This window comes from Octopus bimaculoides, chromosome 26, assembly GCF_046866305.1.
Source record: "Octopus bimaculoides isolate indiv1 chromosome 26, ASM4686630v1, whole genome shotgun sequence".
Classification (NCBI taxonomy): domain Eukaryota; kingdom Metazoa; phylum Mollusca; class Cephalopoda; order Octopoda; family Octopodidae; genus Octopus; species Octopus bimaculoides.
In genome coordinates, this window is record NC_142953.1 from 15344774 (window position 1) to 15367589 (window position 22816).

Sequence of the window (22816 nt, forward strand, 5' to 3'; positions counted from 1 at the left end):
GCTGGCATGGGTTGGAAGGTTTGACATGGAGATGGCTAGCAGATGGCTATATAACATGGCGATCATCATTATTTAACGTGTTGTCCATGCTGGCATGGGCTGGATGGTTTGACCGGGGCTGGATGGTCTGACCGGGGCTGGATGGTTTGACCGGGGTTGGATGGTTTGACCGGGGCTGGCAAGCTGGAAGGTCATACTTACATTCAAGTTTTAGAAATTGAGGCCAGTGCTTACACTGACCACACAGCTATAGTTTACAGAAAAAAAGCCAGTTAAGTATAAATATTAAAATAGTTAATGTTTGATATACATTTTATATGAAATGTTTAAAGTCCATTTACCTGCACATATAGCTGCAATCAAGCCAGTTCGTTTTTCTTGTTCTTGGAGAAGAGTTTTCACTAAGGATGACTGGAAATAATAAAAAAATATATATTTACTTAGATTGAGAACACAATAGAGAAATTATCTAAATGTGTGGACTTTAATGAAGTATTTCAACGAAACGTCCTCACAAACCTCTAACTTCCCAGAATATATTCATATTTAAAAAAAAAATTTAAACCATTTTTGATATTTACTACCATAAAAACGAGCTGGCATAACTGTTAGCATGCCAGGCAAAATGCTTAATGGCATTTTGTCCATTGTTACATTCTGAGTTCAAATGCTGCCAAGGTCAACTTTGCCTTTCATCCTCTTGGAGTCAATAACACAAGTACCAGTTGAGCACTGGTATCAGTAAAACCAACTTACCCACCTCCCCTAAGTTGCTAACCTTGTGTCAAAATTTGGCCATTAAAGCTTTTGGTACCAACCTGCTTGAAGCCAACCCCTTTGTTATACGACACAATTTTTTTCGTTTTAAAGTGAAATTAAACCTAGAAAAGTTGTTGGCCTTGTGCCAAAATTAAAAAGAATCATTAATATTATTATTATTATTATTATAAATATCAAACAATGATTTACTTTGCTGCAAAAATGAGACTTCTGCTCCATTTCTCAATACTGAATATTATAATTTGCTAAAGAAAATTTTTGCATGCAACACTATTGGTAAATCAGATGAAATGAAGACCACAGGCTGTACTTTGCCAACCTCTGCTCTAAACAGCAGAAATATTGCTTAATAGATGCTGTGCAAGGTTTCAGAGCCAAGTTCAAAAGTAAGCTAGCCAAGACATTCTCCTGTATGTAATACTGCTGATTAAGGAATTACACTTAATAACAAAATTATAATTTTTTTTTCTGTCTTTGGTCAGTAAGTGTGATTTCCTATTTGCTTATCCAGAAATCAAAGCAAACGACTACTATTCCCTTGAAACTTTGCTTTTCTGACCTGGACATCAATGTGTTGAAACTGACCTATTTTCCATTATATTTCAGACAGATTTTGCTCAATACCACAAATTTGTTTGACCTTAACCACTTGAGCATGTCCCTTGGTGGCTGACAATATGTGCATCTCTGATGATGAGCAGGAGTAGTGGGAGGAGCATCATAGCCATATGTTGAGAGGGATTCTTTGGGGTTTAAATAAATGTAACAAAAGTGAAGTTTGAAGGAAATATTAGCAATATTTCATATTTTCTTGGGGTAAGCAAATAGGAAATAATAGTTGCTACCCAAGGACAAAAATCATGTTACACAGTGTTATTTTTAACTCCACAATGGTTGAATATCAGTGAAACCTGTTTACCTCACTGATAAGCTGCGATCCTTTTAATCCTCCTGGAATAACAACTGCATCATATTTGTTGTCACTGATTGCCTGCTGGAGACTTTTGTCTGGAACAATGACGGTATCCCGACTGCATTTGACTGGGTTTGAATCATTGAGGCCACCAACTGTTACGCACACCTGTGTAAGAAACACATTGAAAATACTTTAGAGTAAAAGAAAATCATTTTCCAAAATATATTGTAAACATTTACACAAAAAAGAAAGTCTCAGTCTTAATAGATAACATGAGCATTTGAAGACTTAACACAACTTTGAATAAACATGCAGATTTTGGTTCTAAGCCTGTTCCATTTTATTATAGTTCTCCAGGTTATAACAGTGGGAGTTTAAAACTTGCTGTCCACCACGCTCTGCTGTATGTACACTGATAATCTAGTCCTTGTCGCTGAATCGTCATCATTTAACCCTTTAGTGTTTAAACCAGCTGTATCCAGCCCAAATGTTCTACCCATTTTATGTTCAAACTAGTCAGAACCAGCAGCTCACACCTACCCTGCAATGCCATTCTAATAATGAATAATTACATCTTCGAAATCTCGAAGCTACAAGATAGTAATCTGAACACTAAAGGGTTAAAGCAGTGGTTTTCAACTGGGGTCTGTATAAGATTTTGTTAAAATTTATGTGCAATAAAACTGTTTATACTTATACAACACAAAATATTTTAACAATTCTTTTTTTTTTTTTTGTACAATTCCTAATATCTAATTATAAAAATATAAACATTGAATAGCTATGGGGGTTCAGTAGAGTAAAATAGGAATGAAAACCACTGATTAAACCCTTTAGCATTCATATTATTCTGTTAAACATAATGCTTATTCTCAGTTCTATATTTAAGAGATGAGGAATTATGTACATTATTTACATTTGACGGATATTTGTCCTCATCTTGTTTGTTGTTAACACGTTTCGGCTGATATACCCTCCAGCCTTCTTCAGGTATCCTGGGGAAATTTCGAACCTGGGTTCTCATTCCTAAGGTATTTTTCGATATTATTATTATTATTATTCAGATTGGAGCCTGGCGTAGCCATCTGTTTCACCAGTCCTCAGTCAAATCGTCCAACCCATGCTAGCATGGAAAGCAGACGTTAAACGATGATGATGATGATGTCACTGCTTGGAATCGAACTCAGAATCTTGGGGTTAGTAGCCCGTGCTCTTAACCACTATGCCATAATAATAATAATATCGAAAAATACCTTAGGATTGAGAACCCAGGTTCGAAATTTCCCCAACACATCTGAAGAAGGCTTGGAGGGTATATCAGCCAAAACGTTAACAACAAACAAGATTAGGACAAATATCCATCGAATGTAAATAATTAAGGGGTCTATAGATTAAAAAAAATTATTGATAATCCCTGGGTCAAAGTATGTCTCTAGAACCTGCTTCAAACCCAGGTACATCTGCCCTGATAATTGGCAGTGGCTTGGTCAGCAAATCCTCTCCTATGGTCAACAATTGATGGCAAGCTGAGCTGCTAAGGATCACACTATCCCAAAGTGTGTATGCATGTGACCAGGGACTGCATACAAGCTTGTATTCGTATGGGCACTTCAAACATGAACTCTACATCTCAACAGTGAATGATGGCTACAGCGTTCACGCTATCTAGGTATTTTTCAATATTATTATTATTATTATTATTGTTCAGGTCACTGCTTGGAATTGAACTCAGGATCTTGGGGTTAGTAGCCCATGCTCTTAACCACTATGCCATAATAATAATAACATCGAAAAATATCTGTTGGATTTGATCAGCATATGTGAAAGCCAGCTCAACCCACCTCAGGTGAACACCATTGCAAATACAAATATGTAAATACAAACATAGATATGTAATGTTAATGTGCATGAATGATGCACTACAGATGAGCTGAGGGAAAACCAAGTGTAAGAAGAATCAGACAATGTGCAACAAAGGAGAAAGAAGACGTGATGCATGTGGAGGACAACAGCTGGGTAAAGAAGTGCTACAGGATAGAAAAAGTAAGAACATGCAGAAGAGGAAAACTGAACAAGAAATAAGTAACAAACACCAATCTCAGGAAACTAAATGTCACAAAGGTGATGATAGGGGACAGTAACAAGTGGTGAGAAAGACCCGTCTAACACATGTAAGCATGGAAAAGTAGACATAAAAACGATGACAGATTTAGGAATATAGGAATCAGCTTAAAGATAAGAACTAATTACATTTCTTTAACCTTTTTGCATTAATACTGTCAAATGTAATGCCTGTTTATTCACATTGTTTTGAATTAATCATGCATTATCACGTAGCTTTGAGATAAATATCATTATCTAAACAGGTGTAGAATAAGTAGAGAGGAACTTCGTAAAGTGGTTGGCCTTAGGAAGGGCATCCAGCCATAAAAATCTATACCAGGCATAATTTGCTGCTGCTGATGCCATGTAAAAAACACCCAGTCCACTATGTAAAGTGGTTGGCATTAAGGGCTTCCAGTCATGAAAACTATGACAAAACAGATCTCACTAATGCTGGAGCCATGTAAAAAAAACCACCCAGTTCACTCTGTAAAGTGGTTAGTATTAAGAAAAGCTGTAAAAGCCATGCCAAAACAGACAGTGGGGTTTGGTGCAGCCCTCTGGTATTGGTTTGTTTACGTGTACGTAAATTAGCGGTTCGGCAGAAAAGACCGATAGAATAAGTACCAGGCTTTAAAAATTAGTTCCGGGGTCGATTCATTCAACTAAAAATTTTAAAAATTCCTCAAGGCGATGCCCCAGCATCGCCTGCCGCAATCATATAACTTAAAACAAATAAAAGATAAAAAATATACACGCGCACACACATTCACATTAAATGTAATTTCCGAGACCACCGTGCGGACTTATTTTCTCCTATACAAGTGACATTAGACAGAGAAACGTAACCCCTGTTAATCCATAACAAATAGATTTGAAATCTCCATTGCATAAAAGGGATTCACTTCTAATTTTATAAAGTTGCAAGGCAAAACCCTATGACGACAGCTATCCTAGTCATGACCATCAAATATATTCAGATATGGTAGCTAAGGCAGCATTATTGCGTCCTTTTCTCAAGACAGAAATATGTATTTCATAGAAAGTTTTGGCTGTAATTTCTAACAGATTCAATGAGCAGGTCTTCCTGTTTGCTTAGCTGCAAACGTAGTAGTTTATAGCAGTGACTTACAGTAAGGAGGAATGAAGTATTTTAGAGTTAAGTGTCTGAGAGAGAAAGGGAGATATATATATTTATATATATAATAAGGTGGAGAAAAGTGAAGCGTGTTAAAAAAAAAAATGGAGATAAATGGGTCAAGGTCGACATAGGAGAAAAATGAGAGCATATGATGTCAAGGTCAACTTATGAAAATGAGACGGGAGTAGGTCAAAGACGAAACTACGAGAATAAGAAACGGAACAGGTTTTAATCCCCATGTTGCCGCATATATATATATATATATATATATATATATATATATACATATATATTTTCTTTTACTTGTTTCAGTCATTTGACTGCGACCATGCTGGAGCACCGCCTTTAGTCGAATCAAATCGACCCCAGGACTTTATTTTGCCGAACCGCTAAGTGACGGGGACATAAACACATCAGCATCGGTTGTCAAACACAGATACACAAACATACACACACACACATATATGTATATATATATATATATATATATATATATATATATATATACATATATACGACGGGTTTCTTTCAGTTTCCGTCTACCAAATCCACTCACAAGGCTTTGGTCGGCCCGAAGCTATAATAGAAGACACTTGCCCTATAGTAGAAGACACTACTATAGCCTCGGGTCGACCAAAGCCTTGTGGGTGGATTTGGTAGACGGAAGCTGAAAGAAGCCCGTCGTATATATGTATATATGTGTGTGTTTGTATGTCTGTTTGTCCCCTCAACATCGCTTGACAACAGACGCTGGTGTGTTTACGTCCCCGTAACTTAGCGGTTCAGCAAAAGAGGCCGATAGAATAAGTACTAGGCTTATAAAGAATAAGTCCTGGGATCGATTTGCTCGACTAAAGACGGTGCTCCAGCATGGCCGCAGTCACATCTTACTGCATGTAGCGGTGTGCTTATAGTGTTTCTTGATGCAGTTCTTTTCTGTAGCAATCTGCAGTTTACTTAGCTCTTGAGTAACATCGATCATCATAAAACACGGAGAAAAGTCGAAATTTTACAAGCATTTATCATTGTTTTTATATAGATGTATGTTTATCTACGGCTTTGGTTATTAGTTTCCAACAAGATGATACTGTGTTGTTGCAAATATTACAACACGTTAAAACGCGTTGAAATTATTTCTTGTTAAATTATTATATTCATAACATTTACCTTAAATTAAGATATTTTTCAATTATACGAACACAAAGTGTTACTAAATAAAAGGTCGTTGAAGAAAATTATATGAGATTAGTAGAAAATCAGTTAAGAAAAATTTACTTTTAAATGTACAATTATTAAGATTAAAGATTATTGCTATATTTATGGGACAATCTACTATAAATAGCAAAAAAGTGGACTTCAACAAGTAATATCAAATAGATTAGAAGTCTTTGAGATGTGAAGCGTGTATACATATGTAGATATGTGTGTATATACGCACCCATACTTTTCTGAATTTCAAAAGCCAGTCAGTGGTGTTCGTTTGTTTACGTCTCAGTAACTTAATCGTTCGGATAAAAGAGACCGATAGAATATGTATCAGGCTTACTAGGGTCGATTTGTTAGACCAAAACCCTTAAAAGCGATACCGCGATAGGGCCGCCGTCCAATGACTGAAGCAAGAAAAAGATAAATAATTGGAAGATGATCTTATCTAAGGACAGCACAGGAAAGATTTGAGATAATGGTAATCCATGCTGTAATTTAACCTACTGAGAGCAGGTGGTATCTGATGATGACAAAATGTGGTAACAATAAACATTATTTTGTATATTCCGATCCAAGCCAGTAAATATGCAATCCTCTTGAATGAGAAATAAAAATAAAAGGTCTTCAATAGAATTTCTATTTTTCAAAAATTAACCACTAATATTTATTTCTGTGAGAAAGAACCTTTTTAAATAAATTTTTTGAAGTCTTTGAAACTATGCCCAGGTTATTAATTATACAATAAATCATTCGTGTTTACTGTTTAATGAGCGTTTTAAAAAAAACTGCTTGTGGGGATCTGGCCTAGAAGATAACGGGATTTTTAATCTATCATTTCATATTCTTATGTGTTAAAACAGCAACGGAAGGGTTGAGGAGAAACTATTGTTTAAGCTAAGCATAGTGCAAGGGTTTGCCTAAGACATGTATTTATGCATGCATGTGTGTGTGTGTGTGTAGAGAGAGAGAGAGAGAGAGAGAGAGGTGTGTGTGTGTGTATATATATATTTATGTATTCAAGTAATCCCAAATAAACACATTTTAGTAATGCCCTTATATAAATATAAACGAATAATTATATTCTTGGGAATAGAAATTTCCCTTATGAATTTTTTTACACACTAGCTTCCTGATAAAATTCTTTTGAATTTATTGATTCAAGTAATCCGGTAGTACTCATTAAAAAATAAGCTCCTTGATGTATCATTCTACAAAACAATATATAATACAATACAAGAGATTTGTGATATTTGAATTTTCTTAAATAAAATTTCAAACTATTTCTGTCATTTATGACTTTATATATAATGTGTAGACGTATTTCTGTGTTTGCCTGCAGCTTCATACTGTGGTAGCAGCACCCAACACATTCACAATCAAGTCAACTCTTTCAATGAATAGTCGTTTGGCCGAGTTGAGATGTACTTTTTGAAGAAAACAATGAAGTGACAGAATTGTCGCAGCATCATTTGAGAGAGCTACATTCATTCCGAGCCCCCCTGTAGTGAGTTCAAACGTAACTAAAATCAACCTTCTACCTTTTCCCTTAATTTTTCGGTTTTCACTCTCATATGGAAAAAAAAAAATTTTTTTAATTATGCTCTGAATATGTAATACAATAATTCTTCCAAAATTATACGTAACACAAATTGCGAAAATTTTATTTTTAAAGTCCAAGCTGAAACTTTACAAGAAAAGGCAGGTAATTTTGACACCCGCTCTTCCATTTTCTTTTTTTTATTTTCCTAGTAACCTGTGATGCTTAAAATATATCGAAGCAATGAAATTACAGGTTTTTCTTTTCTTTTTAGCACACTATATAATTTCCCACTCTATAGGAATGCCCAGGTTCCTTTTTTTTAAACCAATCAAAGGGTAAACCGCGATCCGCGGGACTTTTTTCTGAATGGCACTTCTAATTCCATGATGAAAAATAACGTTTATTAAAATTATCTTTATTCAATTCTTTTTATGGTGCGGCCTACTTGTGGTCCGCTTCTCGAAAAAGGATACCCATGTCTGCTCTAGACTGTACCGTTAATTCAAAAGTCCAGCCCCGTTATGACACGAGTTCAGCCTAAAAATTACACAATGGGTATGCGTGATTATGCATAACCTATTCAGCCATTTTCACGTTAATTTCGCGAGTAGAACTTCGTATACCAACACAAGTGTGCCCTGCCACCACAACCACCAAATTAGTTTCCTCATAACTTTCAGAAAAATGTGTATAGTTTAAAGCCATTTTCTGCAAATACTTTTTAGATGGCGTACATTACGATTACATCAGAATTTAATGTGAAAAAAACCCCAAGCAAGGCGATCTTTCGATACCAGTACGAAATTTTACGGAAAACGCCGATATTTCGTACTGGTATCGAAAGATCGCCAATATATGTATCGATATGTATCAGTGCGCGCCTGCCAATTAATATTATTAATATCTTGTTGTTTTCAGATTAAAATCCAGTATAATTGTATTCTACAATATCTGAAATATATTTGTAGAAAATTCCATTAAAAAGTATCCATATTTCTGTAAGTTATGAGGAAACAAATTCGATAGAATGGGGCACTCTTGTGTAGGTATGCCCGCGTGGTTATAGCCTATTCAGCTACTCACGTTAATTTCACGAGTAGGAATTCGGTTTACCGGCAGAATAAAAATCGATAAAGCTTGCCAAGAATCCGATCAATTTGAGGCAACATCAAAGTTATTTTTATGCGTTGCCCGTTGGTTTCATTTTAACTGCTGCCGATTTCTCTACCTATTTTGCCGGCATCTTTCGTTAGGGTAGGTAGTTGAGTAGCAAATAAGTTTGAAATATAAAAAAGTTATTTGTTTCTTATTCTACAAGACTAAGTTTGAGAATAAAATAATAATTAAAATGCTTTCTGTTATAGCTTGAGCATAATTGTAGATAATTGTAGATGTGAAAGATAAATAGAAGGAATCAATCTATAATAAACTGTACAAAGAAATCTACAAATTTCTACTTCGCAGTAATATTTCTCTACCTCAGTATACTTTTTCTTTCTTTCTATATATCTATTTACAGGTGTGTGCATTGTATGCATATATATGCATGTATGTATGTGCGTGGTATGTATGTATGTATGTGCATATTTTTTTTACATATACACACAAATGCATATCTTTATATACATGCATACTAACACAAATGCTTATAGATAAATATAAGACGTGTGTGCGTATATATATGTATATAATCGAAGTTCTCTCTCTCTATATATATATACATATACATATATTGTTTATAGAAGACATAAATCCGGCCTTCCCCATATATACGCATTTTCACCCACTCATGCACTATCAGAACAATGAAACTTATTTAGCTCACATTTAAATCATGTGTTTATTAAATGACATACCATTTATTATATATATGAGGTGCGTAGTGAATGTCTATTTATACAAAAATGGGGTGGGGGGAAGCACTCTATACATAATAGAGTTAATAAACACTTCAAAGTGGGTTTTTTTTTGGTTTTTTTTCACTGAGAGAGGTTTTTGTTAGTGAGGAAGATTTATATCTCTATTTATATTGTTCTACGGTTTCAATAACATAAACATCAGTTTTTTTTTCTCCCCCCAAGAAAATAGATTGCTCAAACCATTGATCAACTTTTAGCAGTATTTCTGGAAACAGGAACGCTGTGCATGGTTGGTCGATCATCCAAGACTTTTTTCGGTAAATATTTCATAAAGGACCCATTCGTACCTTGGTGTGAAATATCTTTGTTTTTTCCACGGGTTTATTTCGAGTGCATTCAACATATCTGATCTCCAAACCTGCCGCAAGATCCTTTTTCCCCGGAAAAGAAAGTGGGGGAGGGGTAAAAAAAAAATCATTTCACAGCGAAATATCGCAAATAGCTGCTATGTGGTAGCAGGGCGTGCTAGAAATAGCAGCCAAATCTTTCCTTTTCTGGGGAAAGGAACCGTTTACGCGTGATTTCCTTGTCACATTCGATATGCGAAATAACCTGGAAAGGAATAACAAAAACCCGCGATCAAACCCCTTTTCTTTTCCGGAAAAAAGTGGCTCGCGGCGGGTTTGAAGTCAGATACGTTGAATGCACACGAAAATAAACCCGTGGGAAAAAATTATTTCACACCGAGGTACCAACGGGTCCTTTATGAAATATTTACCCCTTTTTTTTTTACTCTTGGAGCAATACAGGTGACGACTGAGATGGAGAGATATAGATAGGGAGAGAAAGTAAGGTAACGATAGAGCGATATATATATATATGAGAGTGGTAGAGAGAGATATAGATAGGGAGAGAAAGGTAGCGATACACAGGAGTGAGAAACAGAGGTAGAGAGAGAGAGAGAGAAATAAGGAGACAGAGATTAAAAACATCCTCAGTGCATTACTGGTACTTTGGTAATTTATCAATCAAGAAAGGATGAAAGGCAAAGTTAACCGCGGCTACATTTAAACTTACAGCAAGTACAGAAGGTATTACAAACAAATTTTATCAAGGTGTTCTATCTGAAAGACCTTTAAATAACCCCGCCAATTTGTTGCCGGGGGATCAAATAATGAGGAACTCCGAACAGAGAACTCTCTCGTGCAGATATATTTGAATAAATTATGTTATTCATCTAGTCAATGTCTAATTGTTTTATATGATTATTATAGATAAAGCACATATATTAATATGCCCCTCTCTCTCTATCTATATATCTATATATATATATATATATATACATACAGAGTGTGTGCGTGTATGTCTATATATACACACTGATATTATATCAGGTTAAATAGAAGAATAAAACAAAAAAACTGTACCCCACCGCGACGCAGAACGTCAATCGTAATAACAGCTTCCATTTCTTCGGCCCCTTCGGCCAGAATTACCAATGCAGAAGGCATTTCTTTTGTCCAAAAAGGAAGACGAGGTGCAAGGAACAACTAGCTCAGTTAGACATTAACTGCAAAACTGGAAGAATAAGTGAGAGTGATAGAGAGAGAGGGGAGTGAAGCCGGGAGAACAGATGAGTGAGTGAGACAAAGTAAATGAAAGAGGGGGAGAAAGAGAAAGGAGAACAGTTTAGTGAGGGAGGGAGAGCGGGAGAAAGAACGAGAACAAATAGGTAAGTGAGAGACGGAGGGGGAAGGAGAAAATAGTTTAGTGAGTGAGAAGGAGGTAGAAAGAGTGAAAACAAATAGGTTAATGAATAAATGAGAGAGCGGGGAGAGTGGTTGTTGATAATGATGACAATGACTGTGGTTTCGTTTGCTCATGAATACTCGGTAACTTCCGTGAACTCACGAAGATTTTTTCGTGTCTTCTTTTTTTGCCCACCTTCACTCTATTTATCACTTTTTCTATCTCTTTCTACTTCTTAATAAATCCATTCTAGTCTTTAAATATTTACTTCTTCATATATAAAGTGGATCTTTCTGTGGTGCCCGTCAATTCAGAAAGATCCGAGAACTGAATGAGTGGTGAAGCTTGGAAGCTGCTGCGATTGGCGAAAGGGTGGACTTAAGAATATATTCAACCACTCAACCACTACCGTGGTTGAATGATATATATACACACGCCACCATGCGTATGTGCTAATATATGCACAACTTTGTTGTTAATAGTTAGAGAAGATGAAAAAAAGAACAAAAAGAATCAGAGTAAGTAGTGGTGGGAGGAAGAAAGCGAGAAAGGAAAAGGGTTCGAAAATAGGGTTCGAAAATAGCGTTCCTGAAGTATCTAACAATAAGCAAAAGATAAGAGACACATCAAAACCCTTATGTGTATATAGTCAAGCCTGTAAATGCACACATAAATAGACATGCATACCCACATAAATACATATATACACATAGTAACACACATGTATACATGCATACAAATAACCATATATCTACATACATATATACATAAATGTACATGTATACACATACAAATGTATTCAAAACTGTTTGTCAAGTGTATTGAATAAAATCAATAATAAAATAAAATTAAATTGCTAAAAATATTATAAGCATATATAACTCTATTCTGTCATATACCCCCATGGGCACATCGAATAAAGAATCCTTGCTCTTTTTAACCCAGGTGGAATCAACGTGGAAAAGGAGGGATTGCCTTGCATGAAGGATAATATCTATATCTGAACTGTCAATGGTAACATACTGCTTGATAAAGTCTAATATCTTAAGAAGTAAAGGCCTGGATATTATTTAGTGCAATATAAACTTGAAAATGAGAAAAATTTTGACCTCAGCAAAATTTAAATCAGAAACTTAGCAACTGGTGAAAAATCACTAAATATTTTGTTCAGCTCGCTAAAAGTTTGTCAACATCATGGCTTTATTAGCAATGATAATAATAAATGCAATGAAAGTAATTAAATAAATAATAAAAATTGTAATAAAAAAAATAAAACAAATCCATTCAGGTATTCGATGTCTTTAAAACACATTTTGGACAATTGTAGATGGACTTTAAAAAAAGGTGTGCATTAAAAAAATCAATGTTGTGGGCTAAATTGCAATTTAAAAAACAATGGTCCAGAAAGGTCTATTTAAAAGTAACAGTTACAATAAAAAATGAAAATAAAATAGAAATGAAGTTTGTATAAAGTCAAAGGTTTTCTTGAAAGGAACAAAATGTAAAATGCAAAAGCAAAAAATGTAAAATGAATGTTATACAAAATGGTGCCAATTTTTAGGTGAGAAAGTCAAATTCAAATGCAAAAGTCAATGTTATCCGTATGGTATTTTTTCGCTTGACATTTTATGCCTCGTAGCATGTCTGCAGGAATTTAAAAGCTCCTGTCTTTGGTTCAGTGCATATTTATCCTGGAGCACAATAAAGAGCTTTTCAGTCAGGCACAAATTGCACCACAGTGGGCGTCTATATGCTCCATGCTTATATGGTGCTGTTTTCTCCAAGATTGTCCAGCTGATTTTGAAAGAACGGGTATCATTTTCTTTCAATTGTCAGACATGTTTAGTGAGACTCATTGCTGTCCTATTTCTGGGGTATCAAAATGGATTTCAGTGGGAATATAATTTAGTCTTAAAGGAATTTTCCAAAGCTCCTATATATGTCCTGTATTCTTGTGAGTCATCTATTTGTACCTTAGCTCTATAAACTATTTCTTTCTCTAGACAATTTTCTCCAGCAACTTTGAACTTTGAAATTCCAATTCTTCTGGTTATTTCCAGCACTGTGGTTAACTCTAATGGTTTTCATGTTGTGCTGCTGGTTAATTAAAGAAGCAAACCTCTTGCAACAAGAATAGCTAACCTTCAGCGTTCTCCTATTAAAAATTCTGTGGAATTTATGGTTTGTTTGAAAGTGCTTAGAAATTAGTTTCAAGAATTCTCTACCTATCAAATTCGACGACTGGCACCCATGCCAACCTCTCCTTCATTGGACACTAAACTCGGCTTGCGAAGACCTGTTGAGGCAAGTGAAATCAAAATCGTGATTGAACCAAATTCGATGACTGGCACCTGTGCCAGTGGAGCGCTAACAGCACCGTCCGAGCGTAATCATTGCCAGAACAGCTGTCTGGCTTCTGTGCTAGTGGCACATAAATAGCACCATTTGAGTGTGATCATTACCAGCGTCGCCTTACTGGCACTTGTGCTGGTGGCACGTGAAAAAACATTCAAGCAAAGTCATTGCCAGTGCCGCTGGACTGGCTCCTGTGCAGGTGGCACATAAAAAACACCATTTTGAGCATGGCCATTGCCAGTACCGCCTGACTGGCCCTCGTGCTGGTGGCACGTAAAAGCACCCACTACACTCTCGGGGTGGTTGGCGTTAGGAAGGGCATCCAGCTGTAGAAACTCTGCCAGATCAGATTGGAGCCTGGTGCAGCCTTCTGGTTCGCCAGTCCTCAGTCAAATTGTCCAACCCATGCTAGCATGGAAGGCAGACATTAAACGATGTTGATTAGTTTTTATGGCAATGTTAGAAGTTGGATTAAACCACAAAACTTTCTTAGTACTAGTCCTACGTGTTCTATTATTGTTAGTAGTGCTTTGACTATACTGGATCTTCTCCACTGTTCCTCAATGCATCATTATAATATGGTGCAGCATTTTGAAACACTGTCTTGTCTGAAGATATGGATGATATGCGCCTTCTTATATTACTAACTAGATTCTTAAGCAGTATGGTGGATGATTTGACTCTTTGTTAATATAATATAGCTTTTCATTAGGCTTACACCTGATGTTCATTTTCTCCATGAAGTAGCTGTGACACAGGATTTCAGCAGCTGTGTACGTTTCAGAGTTGGCCTATTTAGGATATGTATATATATATATATAAATATATTGTGAGATATTAGAGTCAAGATGTCTGTTTATCACGTTGGGCATACATGTACATGTGTGTGTGTGGTGTGCATATACACACAAATCTGGGTGTATATAACTGTTCAGAGAACTTGCAATGTATGCACAACGGTCAGTGTGATTCACTTTCATTGAGTGGCTGCACAAGGTTTGTTGTATACACACAAAGCAGTCATGTATATATATATATATATATATATATATAAACATAAATATATTTTTGTATCTGCCTGATGTTTGTATGTAAACAAGTTTGTGTATTTGGGGATGGATGGATTTAGAAAAGTACTCACTACATTTTGCAAAGTAGTTTTCATTGGGAAACACATCCAATTGTAGAAACAGTGGAAAACTGAGACATTGGAACTCAGAGTAGTTCTCTAAATCATCAGATCCTGTTGGGCCGTTGAAATGAAACAAACATGGAGGGCGAACATAAAATGATGATCCATACACATAAGTACATGTGTGTATATATAATAAATAGAGACACACACACACATAAAGGTATATATATACTCTTTTACTTGTTTCAGTCATTTGACTGCGGCCATGCTGGAGCACCGCCTTTAGTCGAGAAAATCGATCCCAGGACGTATTCTTTGTAAGCCTAGTATTTATTCTATCAGTCTCTTTTTGCCGAACCGCTAAGTTACAGGGACGTAAACACACCAGCATCGGTTGTCAAGCGATGGTGGGGGGACAAACACAGACACACAAACATATATATATATATATATATACATATACATATATACGACAGGCTTCTTTCAGTTTCCGCCTACCAAATCCACTCACAAGGCTTTGGTCGGCCCGAGGTTATAGTAGAAGACACTTGCCCAAGGTGCCACACAGTGAGACTGAACCCGGAACCATGTGGTTGGTAAGAAAGCTACTTACCGTGCAAGTGTGTTGTATGAGAGTGCTGGAATAAGCATGTTTTGTGAATGCAATTTGAGAGACAGACACTATGCCACAGTCCAGTGGACTTTGTTGCTGGAGATTGATTTAACCTGTCACCTGGTTTAACACAGCCACAACCTGATTCTTGCTGCAAAGATTTAGGACGGGTTGCTGATTTAAGGACACTTTGCTTCCTTCCCCATACTTGTAACAGAAACCTGAAAAGGGGTCATGAAGGTGGGGAAAGGGTCACTGCACTTATGATGACAGTCATGTCATTAAAAATGTGAATTTATCAAGTTCGCAGCCCATAGCTTTTTAAAGGAAGTTCACAGTCAAAAGAAAATGTGGGAGAGAGTTTGTAGTCATGCTTTAATCAGTTCTAATTTGGAGGAGAACTCAACAAAGTTCTTTTTTCATCCAGGAAATCAGGTTACTGTCCATCCGCACAATTTCTGGTCTGCTTGATGATTTAGCCAGAGGTGGAGGAGGAGGTGGTGGTGCTGGAACACGTGGTGGTAGTGGCGGCGGCGGTGGTGGTGTCACATGGTTATCAATCACTGTTGCACTATTGTTTTTGTTGTTGCTAACGTTGTTATAGCACTTGTTGCTACTTGCGGTTGAGGTCACCTTTGCATCAGTTGCAATGGAGCTGCACTCTGTCTTTTTCTCTGCAGATGTTTGTCTTTTATTCAGTGAAGTGTCACTGTCTGTCGCACAAGTTGCTGCAGTACCACACAACTGCTTCAAGAATCCTTCTGGCAGAAGCTTGGTGCAGCTGTCAACTTTCGAGATCGGGTCACAGTATTGATATCCCAGGTGCTCGTAGAAACCTTGTTTATCATGAGTACTCAAGTACATCGTCTGAAAACCCAGACGAGCTGCAAACTCCTCTGAAGCAATCATGATCTTTCGGCCTAAGCCTTGACCACGGTATTCTTTGTCCACCAACACAGACTCAACAAAACAAGCTTTTTCAATGCCCACAACCCTTGAGAACATGCTATGGCCAATAACAGAGGGCTGGCCTAGGGCAACCAAGACGAGGGAAACGGGTAGCTGGTCACATGACTTACGAAGGGAATGAAGGCGAGCTGTTTTACTCCGGGTCCATTCGCTGTTGAGAAGGTCAGCACAGGAGTCATAGAAACAGGGATTTTGGTGAAGTGGAACAACTTGGAATTTCTCCTCTTCTGCAAAAAAAACAAACAAATAACCTTCATATATATAATAAATAATAAGTATGCGTGTGTCTTGTTTCTATATGCATGTGTAGTTTTATGTGCATGCCATGCGTGTGTGTGTAAGTGCAGTTGTATGCATGTGTCTGTATATGTGTAGCTCCAAGTATGTTTGTGTGTGTGAAAGTGTAGCTCTGTGTGCATGTGTATGCAGCAAGATATTTGTGTAATTATGAACGTTTTGTACTGTGTGTGTGTGTGTGAATGTAGCTTTGTGTTTATGTATGTGCAACAGTGTGTGCATGTAGTTGCATGTATGCGAATGTAGATTAATGAGTGTGTTCTAGTTTTTGTCGCAAATGTCATGTCACCCGCAAATCTGACACCGTAGCCATAAAAATATTTGTAATTCTCTGATCAAAGCCAGTTGAATCCAAAAAAAGTAAAATAGATTCCGTATAATGTTTTTAGTAATTCAGTTCTATTTTTAGAGATGAGGAATTATGTACATCATTTACATTATTTACATTTGATGGATATTTGTCCTCATCTTGTTTGTTGTTAACACAATGTTTCGGCTAATTTCCCTAAGACACTTGATGAAGGCTGGAGGGGTGTATCAGCCAAAACATAAGATGAGGACAAATATTCGTCAAATGTAAATGTTTCTAATGCTTCTACAGCTGTTAGAAAGGGCATCCAGCTGTAGAAATATTGCCAGATCAGATTGGAGCCTGGTGTGACCTCCTGGCTTGCCAGTCCCCAGTCAAACCATCCAACCCATGCCAGTATGGAAAACGGACGTTAAACAATGATGATGATGATGATGATGTATAAAGTCCCATCTTCGACTCTCAATCCTCTTGCTGTGCCAATTCCTTCGTTTTCAAACAATGAGAAGAAAGACAAAGACATGACCCAAACATTCCTTCCACAACAGAAACATGTCCCAATTTCCTGGATTTCATAAGGTTGACCCAAGGCTATGGGAGAAAATATTTACCCGATGGGCTATGTTGTTGGATCAAGCTTGAAACAACATCATTGTTAACTGAGATTTTTAACCACACAGCTATACTTGTGGCTAATTTACAAATATATTTTCCCCTTTATTTATTTCATTTATTTATATTCATTATTTTCTTTACTATTTTGTAACCTTTGTGTAGAACTGAACCCAATTTGGTTCGTTCACTGTATATTATTCCTACCTTCAGGAAGACAGGATCAATACACAGTAATGTTTCTTCTCAACTCAAATCCTTAAATTTCTGACCATATTTTTCTATCCATTTTTAGTTGTTGCTTAACACCTAATATAGCAGAACTATGATCACAGACATTCCAACCACAACCATCCTGTCTATTGATAGATAGTACGTCTCACACTCCATTGATTTTGAGAAAGCTTTAGCTATTATTTCAAGCGGGTCCAGTAACCACATAGGGACTCACTCATCATCATGATCCATTTCTGATTTTATTCATTGTTTTTCTCAAGAAAAATGTTGTAGAGGTTTATCAGTTCACAACTAATTTTGAGATGCAATGAATCAAACTGAGCCATTCATCATCATCATCATCATCATTGTCATCATCGTCACTTGTCATTGCCTCTGTTAGCTCCTACATGTGAAAATCGTGATTCACTGCTTCATCCCATGTTTTCCTGGGTCTACCTCTTCTGCAGATTCCCTACACCATTAGAGTGTGACACTTCCTCACACAGCTGTCCTCATCCATACACATCACACGACCATATCAGTGCACACCACATCTGATGCTTCTAATTCTTTCAGGGTGCTTACACTCTCTCGTGTATGCACACTGACATTACACATCCAGCGAAGCATACTGGCTACATTTCTTACAAACCTACGCATGTCCTCAACAGTCACAGCCCATGCTTCACTGCCGTGTAACATGGCTGTTTGTACACAGGCATTATACAGTCTGCCTTTCATTCTAAGCAAGAGGGCCCTTTGTTACCAGCAGTGATAAGATCTCTCTGAACTTTCCCCAGCCTATTTTTATTCTAGCAGCTATGCTCTCAGAGCATCCACCCTTGCTACTGATTTAGGTAACAGAAGCTATCGTCTACTTCTAGTTTTATCCCCTGGTATGTGATGGAATCTATTTTCTGTACATTTTTGGTGCTTATTGTACCTGTGCACCTTCTACACAAAAGTCTTCCCTGTTAACTTTCCTCTGATATTGTTGCACCTTTTGTGTTCATATCTTACTCAGGGTACATCTTATGTATATATATATATATAGCGTTCAATATCAGATTTGTGTTTAGCCGTACGGCTTTTTAATGTTTTCACTGTCCATTTTTTCCTGTCTTGGTTTGTGTTTGCCACCTTGGAATCCTCTGCTTAGTGCATCGATCCACTACTCAGGAAGAGATTATTCTAGAGTACGTTCTGCCTTATCTTCGAAACGTCTAGTTAGAATAGAGGCAGCTGACAAAGGATTAATTCCAAGTGGCTATCTGTTTTCCTATGTGTTTGTTCCGTTGTCTGTAGTTCATTTTTCTAACGTCCTGTACCCTGATATGCATCTATATACACATGTAGATGTAAGTATGTACATATATGTGTGTATATATTCTTTGTATTATATATATATATATATATATATATATATATATATATACATACATATATATAGTTAGTTAATTAATAAAATATATATCAGAAAAGAAGCACATTCTAAAAAATAGAGCAGTGATTGTTACAACAAAATTTCATATCTTGGACCCAAGGTTTCGCATCCACAAAGCCAAAGCCTTGTGGACAGCTTGTCAGACTATATAAAGACAAAAATGTTTAATTTCTATGGAGCAGATGTGAGGAAACATTCAGAAATCGAGAAATACGTTTTAACAAAAAAAAAAAGTTAATGAGGACGAGTTACCTCCCCTGAACTAGAGGGGGAAAAAGAACAAAAAAAAAACAACCCTTATAGACCTGAAGTGGCCTTGTGGAAATTACCGTGGGCTCTTAAATATTTTATAATAAATGAGATTTAGAATTAAATACTTTTCAACGTATGTGAACTTCGTTCTGAGTTCAAATTCTGTCAAGGTCGACTTTGCCTTTCATCCTTTCGGGGTCGATAAATTAAGAACCAGTTGCGTACTGGAGTCGATCTAATCGACTGACCATATCCCCAAAATTTTCGGGCCTTGTGCTTAGAGTAGAAAAGAACATACGTGAACTTTTTTTTTTTCCATAATACGCAAGATTTTAAAGTGGGTACTACTAAAGCAGCACGGTCCCGAACGCGCAGTCGCGCTAGCTAGTCGTGAGTGGTCGATCCTAACCCTAAACACGTATTCATTTGCACACGCGGGTTAGGGTTAGGATCGACCACTCAAGACTATCTAGCGCGGACGCGCGACTGCGCGTTCGGGTCCGTGCTGCTTTAGTAGTACCTTAAAGTGTAAATATTGCAGCCTCTTATACATGATAACATATTTAAATTAAATGTTTTTTTTTTTTAAATATTATTCCTGATTAAATACTTCTAACTTATTAAAAACAGATGTTTTCCTCTCCTAGTAATATATCTACGTTTATATTTAAAGTATTTTTTTTCTAGCCGAAGTAAAAGAAAAAAATATTAAAGTTTTCATTTCGTTATTTCACATAACCCAGGATGTTTTTTTTTATAAATTCCCCAGTTTCATTGTCTCGATTCCCAGACATTTCCCACGATTTCTTCAAAACCCGATTCCAGAAACCACAAAATTTCCATAAAGCTCTGTCTGTCAAATATATATATATTGGTGTTTGTTGAGCTCAGCGGAATTTTAACTCAAAATGTAAAGACGCACGAAATACTGCTAAGCATTTTGTCCGGCATGCTAACGATTCCGTCTTATTTATGCCCAAAGCGAAGTGAGGATTCTTACCGACTTCAGGCACTGGACTACTGCCTTGCAGGGGCACCACTGCCCATCATATCGATCTTTGTACATATTTCTGTCTCTTATTGGTTTTATCGGCTGTAATTATCAGAGCCCTAAGTCACAGTAGGAAATATGAACAAAACCGATCTAAAACCGGTGTATGCATATACACCTTTACGCCTATATATATATATATATATAAATAAGCAACGTTAAATCTCTGAACGAGGTATTAACAGTAACTGCACGACAAAGTGAAGTATATTTGCCACTTAAATGTGGCTGACCCCTAAGGGTGGATGTTACTGTTGCTTTTAGCCCCAGGAGAACATTTCCTCCAGCTGGCTTTGCTTTTATTTCGAGTCATATATAAAAACAATTTAATATTAAACTGTAGAATTACTGAATACTTTTTGTTGAGCATATTTTTATTATTCTTCACCAAGAATAGTATTGGCAGTGACTTCGAAGTTTCGATCTGCTTAACTTTCATTTCATATTTCAGAAAAATATTTAGTCAGTGGACATTTCAAAAGGAAAATCACACTCGGTTTAGCAGCTGATGATCGGAAAAGAGCAACTCCAAGTACTAGAAGTCAGATCCGTTCAGTTAGATTACTCTACATGCGATTGAAGTCCTGTAATTTATCGCTTCTGGCGAAGCAAGAGATATACATGCGTGTTTATGTATGTGTGCGTATATATACCCGATGGCCGGATTCCACGCACGCGGTTTCCATCTGCCAAATTCCACTCCCTTATATAGTATATGTAAAGTTTTCTCTTGTACAAAATACTAATTAACGGTATTTAATTATTTATTTTGATTAATCAATTGTATTTAGTTGTGTTTTATTGTTCCCTTGCCTCTTGGCAATATTTTTTACCTGAAGTTATTGCAGATATTCAAAAAACAAAAAAAGACGATTAAACCTGGTCTAGAAAATATACAGAAAAAATAACGACCAAAGTTTGAAAACTAAAAAGTAAACAAATGGGATTTAAACTGAGTAAATATCACAGGAATTCGTTGATTCTATAAATATAGAAGACAAAATTCTTGTAAAAAGTGTTATTCGAAGTACAACACTTCATGGGAAAACAATAAAACCAGTTTTATTCTTCCTTTATTTCTTCAAATTTTCTGTCTTTCATTCCGCAAATATTTACAGACTGAAGATTTTTTTGCCTCTCAAATTTCAATATTTTTATATTCCCCCTATCTGTAATTTTTTCCTTCCCTCTGAGATGTGTGACTTCGAAGTACATCTATATTATTTATAGAGAAACACTATTTAACGAATAAAAGTCAAGTTACCTTGTTGCATGGCCCGAGTTTGGAAGCGAATCAAAAATGGTGTAACTACACGTAATTATCTCCCTTACATTAGTAAATGGAATTTTCAAAGAATTGGTGACTTTTCTTTCTATTTTTGACTGGGAAAAAATTTCATAAAAGAAAACATTTATCATTCTATTCTCAAAAGTTAATTATACGTAGGCGTAGGAGTCGCTGTGTGGTAAGTAGCTTGCTTACCAACCACATGGTTCCGGGTTCAGTCCCACTGCGTGGCACCTTGGGCAAATGTCTTCAACTATAGCCTCGGGCAGACCAAATCCTTGTGAGTGAACTTGGTAGACGGAAACTGAAAGAAGCCCGTCGTATATATGTATATATATGTATGTGTGTGTATATGTTTGTGTGTCTGTGTTTGTCCCCCCCCAACATTGCTTGACAACCGATGCAGGTGTGTTTACGTCTCCGTAACTTAGCGCTTTGGCAAAAGAGACCGCTAGAATAAGTACTAGGCTTACAAAGAATAGTGCTGGGGTCGATTTGCTCTACTAAAGGCGGTGCTCCAGCATGGCCGCAGTCAAATGACTGAAACAAGTAAAACAATATATATATATATATATTTATATATACCGGAGTAAGCACATAAATGTGAAACAAGGTGGAAAAAAAGAGTACTCAAATACCAGAGGTAGAGTAATATGCTGTATTGTAAAATGGTAGAAATATCACAAAATCTGTTACTCAGAGTTTCATGTTTCCGTTCATCGGACAGTTTTGTCTGACGGACGGGAACGTGAAACTCTGACTAACAGTTCTTGTGATATTTCTGCTGCTTTTCAATAAGGTATATATCATCATCATCGTTTAATATATATATATATATATATATATATATATATATATACACATACATACATATATATATATATATATATATATATATATATATATATATATATATATATATATATATATATATATATGTGTGTGTGTGTGTGTGTGTGTTCATATAATGATATCTC

General features: G+C 36.4%; 2 protein-coding genes across 2 annotated transcripts; both read right to left on the bottom strand.

Annotated features, from left to right (window-relative positions):
* Positions 1–259: 259 nt before the first annotated feature.
* On the bottom strand, positions 260–11192 carry LOC106867205 (Parkinson disease protein 7 homolog). The gene is made up of 3 exons (XM_089343021.1): positions 10973–11192; positions 1700–1861; positions 260–411 (listed from the first exon to the last, which is right to left on the bottom strand). Exons 1-3 carry the CDS (start codon positions 11054–11056, stop codon positions 295–297), a joined length of 363 nt encoding a protein of 120 aa, XP_089199147.1. The 5' UTR covers positions 11057–11192; the 3' UTR covers positions 260–294.
* Positions 11193–12577: 1385 nt separating this feature from the next.
* LOC149130958 (N-alpha-acetyltransferase 80-like) lies at positions 12578–21941 on the bottom strand. The gene is made up of 2 exons (XM_089343020.1): positions 21816–21941; positions 12578–16593 (listed from the first exon to the last, which is right to left on the bottom strand). The coding sequence occupies exons 1-2, from the start codon at positions 21823–21825 to the stop codon at positions 15800–15802; spliced, it is 804 nt and encodes a 267-aa protein (XP_089199146.1). The 5' UTR covers positions 21826–21941; the 3' UTR covers positions 12578–15799.
* Positions 21942–22816: the final 875 nt, after the last annotated feature.

Bases quoted from the DNA above. Each gene is read 5' to 3' on its own strand.
- LOC106867205 (XM_089343021.1), bottom strand. From the start codon at position 11,056: ATGCCTTCTGCATTGGTAATTCTGGCCGAAGGGGCCGAAGAAATGGAA. The intron at 1,862-10,972 runs GTACAGTTTTTT...TTTCTTACACAG, and splicing joins ACGTTCTGCGTCGCGGTGGG to GTGTGCGTAACAGTTGGTGG. The intron at 412-1,699 runs GTAAACAGGTTT...TATTATTTCCAG, and splicing joins GATCGCAGCTTATCAGTGAG to TCATCCTTAGTGAAAACTCT.